At 41.1% G+C, this 3933-nt stretch overlaps 1 protein-coding gene across 1 annotated transcript; it reads left to right on the plus strand.

The window, feature by feature from the left end:
* Positions 1–742: 742 nt before the first annotated feature.
* LOC121918013 (unconventional myosin-Id-like) lies at positions 743–3652 on the plus strand (the record flags this gene model as incomplete). The annotated part of the gene is made up of 3 exons (XM_042444129.1): positions 743–1351; positions 2598–2691; positions 3487–3652. Coding segments are annotated over exons 1-3 (513 nt in total), but the record flags the coding sequence as incomplete, so codon positions are not given.
* Positions 3653–3933: the final 281 nt, after the last annotated feature.

The following is a 3933-nucleotide window of genomic DNA, read 5'->3' on the forward strand; positions in this document are numbered from 1 at the left end:
CAGATTTTTTAAAATCAAATTATAATTTTTTAAAAAAAGATGTTTAATTTCTTTTAATTAAAAATAAAAATATATATTATTTGAAAATTTTATTTAAAAAGAAATAACCTTTTAAAACCAATCTTTTACTTTAACCCCATGAAACTATGCATTTAGACTGTGCTTATGATATTGTAATTTAAATCACAATTAAAAAATAAGGTATAATTTTGATTTTGCTAGTTGCTCATGTCATAGCTGTTACCATTAGATTCAGTGATGTATGGGAACCATGCTTTATGGGTAATGCTTGTACACAAAAAAAAAAAACCATTACTAAGGATTCTGTATGGTGCGTTATAGGAAGAGGTCAATGGTGGGGGGGGGGTTACCACATTGGGTGTTGTGGCCCAAGTATGACAGTTTTATGAGGAAAGACTTAGGGAGCTGGGTATGTTTAGCCTAGAGAACAGGAGGTTAAGAGGTGAAATGATAGCCTCGTTTAAGTATTTGAAGGGGTGTCGCATTGAGGAGGGAGCAAACTTGTTTTCTGCTGCTCCAAAGACGAGAACATGGAACAGTGGATTCAAACTACAGGAAAAGAGATTCCGTCTAAGCATTAGGAGGAACTTCCTGACACTGAGAGCTGTTCAATAGTGGAACACACTCCTTCCTCAGAGATTGTGGTGGAGTCTCCTTCCTTGGAGGTCTTTAAACAGAGGCTGGATGGCCATCTGTCAGAGATGCTTTGACTGAGAGTTCCTGCATGGCAGAATAGGGTTGGAATGGATGGCCCCCGGGGTCTCTTCCAACTCTAGGATTCTATGATAGTTTGCTCTTTCTGGCCTGAATTGGAGAAATCAATGATTTATTGTGTTAAGCCCCCAAGTGTGGCTTGGGTCCATTTTCCTCCCGTTTTGGCCATGAGCAGCATCTAAACAGGTGAGTTTCGAAATGAGGCAGACCATTTCTTTCAGCCGCTGAGGACAACCCCATGGTTCCTTCTCATTGCAATCCTTCCAAAACATCCATTCCTTACTGCATTGTTTATATATCCTGCCAAGTAACTTGTTGCAGGTAAGCCTATGCCTTGTAAGGTGCATCCCTTCCTCTCCTCTAATGTTCTCTGCCCTCAGCAGTGTCACCTTTTCGGTTCCCCCAAGGTTTGAGAAGGGGCGCATCTATACCTACATCGGGGAAGTGGTGGTCTCTATGAACCCTTACAAGCAAACGGAGCTTTATGGGAAGGACATGATTGAGCATTATCGGGGCCGGGAGCTCTACGAAAGGCCGCCTCATCTCTACGCCGTGGCCGATGCCGCCTACAAGGCCATGAAGCGGAGGGCCAAAGATACCTGCATTGTCATCTCAGGTAAGTCCTGCATTGTCCTGCCTTGGAGGCATTGCTGGGGGCAAAATACCAAGCAAAGTCGGTCAGGCAAATGAGACAGTATCAGCAGAGGAGTTTACCAGCCAGGTGTATACAGTACTCAGGGTCCAGGCAGTTCAGGTCAGTGGGTACAGCAATAAATCCAAGGCATCGATCCAAAGGGGTGTTGAGTGGCATGGTCAGCCTATGATGCAAGGTCCAAGGTTTGATTCCTGGAAACACAAGCCAGGAATCAAAAGATGAAAGTGTTGCTTCCACCAGAATGGTTGGTTGTCAGCAATGATGACCTCCCAAAGGAGTTGCCGGGATATTTATGGTCTGGCAGCCTCCCGCAGTCGTTGGCTGATTAATGAGCATTTCCTGTTTCAATGCTCTAAATCATTGGTTTAGACAGGCCAAAATAAAGCTGCTTCGGGTCACTTTGGATGTATGCTGTTTAAATGATGCTAAGGACTGGAGCACAGCTTTGGCACAGCCTCTGGACTCTTTAAGATGCGTGTGTTATTTAAACAGCATACCTCCAAAATGACCTGAAGCAGCTTTATTATGGCCCGTCTGTTCAGGCCCATAGTTCCTCATGTTGTGGTGACCCCCAATGATAACATTGCGGTGTCTCGGTTCCCTGAGACCATTGGAAATATGTGTTTTCCAATAATAATAATAATAATTATTATTATTAATACCCTGTCTCCATTAAGATTGAGGTGGCTAACAACATTAAAACATCAAAATACGATAGCCCCTCCCACCCACCATACGTTCCAACCATTGAAGATTGATTATTGAAAATGTTAGATACAACAGAAATTGATAAGTCATTTCACTTTAGCTGCAATTTGGTGTGATAAACATCCTGAATTTGTGGGTTCTGTTTACATTCGAATTTAACTCTTCTTTAAATCCCGTTTTCCCGCAGGATCTCTCTAGTGTGATAAAGTTCATAGAGAGAGTTAATCTATCTTGCTTGCTTCTAATCAGAAAGTGGATGCAGAGCAGAGCGGAGGGTGAGCCCTGGGGCTGGAAAGACTGGGAGAAAAGGAGGACATTAATTAAGTAAATACACAACAGACCCTCTGGATGGAGAGTCTTTGTAAGCTGCAGGAACAAATCCATTAAATTTTGCAAATTGTAGCGCCAGGTTGGAGACTGCTCTAGTGTCCCTGTTGATGGTAACAAAATACTGACCCGGCTTGTATTCCCCTTCTCCCTGTTTTATTTTGCATTTTAGGAGAAAGTGGGGCTGGGAAGACCGAAGCCAGCAAGTACATTATGCAGTACATTGCTGCCATCACAAATCCCACCCAAAGGGCAGAAGTCGAAAGGTAAATTGACCCGATAGAGACAGATTCTTTATTCCGCCGAATTGTGTCCCTTACAGTTTCTTCCTCCGCCTCTTAATTTTTCCATCACCCACATCTTTATCTATTAGGCATGAACACGAATGAAAAACTGGAGACTAAATTTGGTAAACCTATTTTTTTATATGTCCTCTGCAGCACGTATGGTTTATGCGTCAAAATGGAAAAGTGAAAAACCAAGCAAATTTGGAGGAACAGTTATTAAAACTCTTAGATTTTATGGAAATGGATAAACTCACTTGTTTAATTAATGGACAAAATTGGGGAAAATGTAAGGAAATTTGAGAACCGTTGACAATTTTTTTTTGTATAATGTAATGTATAATGTAAAAGATATTAATTTAAATCTATGATTAATGTTATAGAGGTCACCGGAATAGAGAAACGGTGGTTGTTATGCATTTTTATCGACACAGCATATAGAGGTGACTTTAAACCTATTTAAGCTTTCAGTCTCTGATTGTTTGTTCTTGAATGAAAAATTACATGAAGGTAAAAGAAGTATGGTGTTATTGAATTAATTAAGAAGCTTTTAAGGTATGAAGTTGATACAATGCAATTGTTAATGGTGCAGTTCTGTCAGAGTACTGCGTTACAGCGTTTTAAATGTGAGTGTGAGGGTTAACGTTTTAGGGGTGTTATTGTCGCATTTGTTATTGTTGTACGTCTTGGTTTCATCTGTAAGCAATTGTATGTCGTTTTTAATAATTAATAAAATGTATTTTAAAAAATATTCTGTCTCCACTATTTTCTTCTCAGGGTGAAGAATGTGTTACTCAAGTCCAACTGCGTCCTGGAGGCCTTTGGCAACGCCAAGACCAACCGCAACGACAACTCCAGCCGATTTGGCAAGTACATGGACATCAACTTTGACTTCAAGGGGGACCCCACTGGGGGCCACATCAACAACTACCTCCTGGAAAAGGTATTATAGGAGCGGGAAGAAATGTCCTCAGATGGCAGGGGCAACCCAGAGTATTTCTCGGCCGCCCCACTTTTTCAGCTGCTTTTAAAATGTCCCAGCTTCTGTCTCTCTCCTCCTTCCTCCTTTCTTCTCAGCTTACTTCAAATACTACAGACTGAGTCCAAAGTGTAAAAGTAGTTTCAACTCAGTCAGTGTTGGGTTAAATGTCCCTTTAAGGAAATATAAAAATAATTATATGTCTGTAAATGAGGGGAAACACCAGGTGCCAATCCTTTGTAATT

This window comes from Sceloporus undulatus, unplaced genomic scaffold (genome assembly GCF_019175285.1).
Source record: "Sceloporus undulatus isolate JIND9_A2432 ecotype Alabama unplaced genomic scaffold, SceUnd_v1.1 scaffold_3005, whole genome shotgun sequence".
In the NCBI taxonomy this organism is placed as follows: domain Eukaryota; kingdom Metazoa; phylum Chordata; class Lepidosauria; order Squamata; family Phrynosomatidae; genus Sceloporus; species Sceloporus undulatus.